General features: G+C 40.9%; 1 protein-coding gene across 1 annotated transcript; it reads left to right on the top strand.

Annotated features, from left to right (window-relative positions):
* Positions 1–469: 469 nt before the first annotated feature.
* LOC308285116 (uncharacterized protein) lies at positions 470–1,219 on the top strand (the record flags this gene model as incomplete). Its single annotated transcript, XM_080725834.1, has 1 exon — positions 470–1,219. One exon carries the CDS (start codon positions 470–472, stop codon positions 1,217–1,219), a length of 750 nt encoding a protein of 249 aa, XP_080581960.1.

Consider the following 1,219-nt stretch of genomic DNA (forward strand, 5'->3'; position numbering starts at 1 on the left):
GGGCTGCAGTGGAAAATGATATTAATAGCCTGCTCCTGTATACTGTGGGCTTTTTTATCATCTTGTGGTCAGAACACAAATATCCCAAGTAAAGTGTGTGTTTGTAATCGTTTCTGACAAAAAAAGGTTTACGATTTGCTTTAATTAACAAAACAGAAAAAAATGTTACTTGAAACTGTGTCAAGGGGTGGTGGTGGCCTAATTAATGGTCATTCTAGCCCGAGCTTTGAGTTACACTGGAGCTGGCTCTCAAACAGATAACACTAGTAGCAGAATGTCACCTGCCTCAGACGCGTGCATGCAGGCTGCCGCTCTTGTTTTTGAAGTGGATTTATGGGTTGATGGTGTCCCAAATGAGAATTATTTTCAGTCATTTGTAAGTAGTAATGATTTATCATTTCCATTGGATGTTTTTCTTTTTTAATAATGCAGTTTTGATTACTTTGTCACGGTGAGACTTGAATTCAAGATGGCCACGTCAAATGGCAAAGAGAAAGTGTCCAAATTTGAGACGTTAAGACTGTTGGAAAAATGCAGAAAGGAAAGGGACGATGCCGTACACAGAGAGAGTGTTTTCAGGGAAAAACTGAGGTCGTACGAATCAAGGATGCGCTCCACCGAGGCACTAAAACAGAAATTTAAGATAATAACAGCAGACAACAAGGAGCTGAGGAAACAAGTGAAAATTCTTCGCTCTGAGATTGGACTTGAGAACAATCCCAAATTCAATGGGAAAACCACAAAGGACATAATCAACGATCTGCATGAGAAAGAGCGTCAGTGTACTTCCTTGGTTGAAAAGGCTGGAAAACTGAGCTTGACTATTGATGATTTGACATCAGAGTTGGCAAATACGGTCACTTCTAAAACTCTTCTGGAGGACCAGGTGATATCACTGCAGCAGAACCTGAAGGATATGACAAATAATCAGCGTCGTTTGCTGAAGCTGTGGGAGGACAAGAAGGGTCAACGAGAGCAACTTTCTCTTCCTGCAATTTCCCAGAGAGGACAGAAGCCATTGGTCCACAAGGCAATCCAAACTGAGATGTCTATCAGTTCATCCCAAAAGCTTCCAGTCAATGCATTTGAGACTAAGCCATTCCATCGAGATAGTCTGAAAAAGTCCATGTTGGATAAACACAGTCTCACAAATGGAACTAACCATCATCATGACAAGAAAGCTTTTGTACATGATGAGACTAAAGGAATTCACAACTGA

The sequence above is a fragment of the Nannobrachium achirus genome (assembly GCF_963921795.1).
Source record: "Nannobrachium achirus genome assembly, chromosome: 5".
Taxonomy (NCBI): domain Eukaryota; kingdom Metazoa; phylum Chordata; class Actinopteri; order Myctophiformes; family Myctophidae; genus Nannobrachium; species Nannobrachium achirus.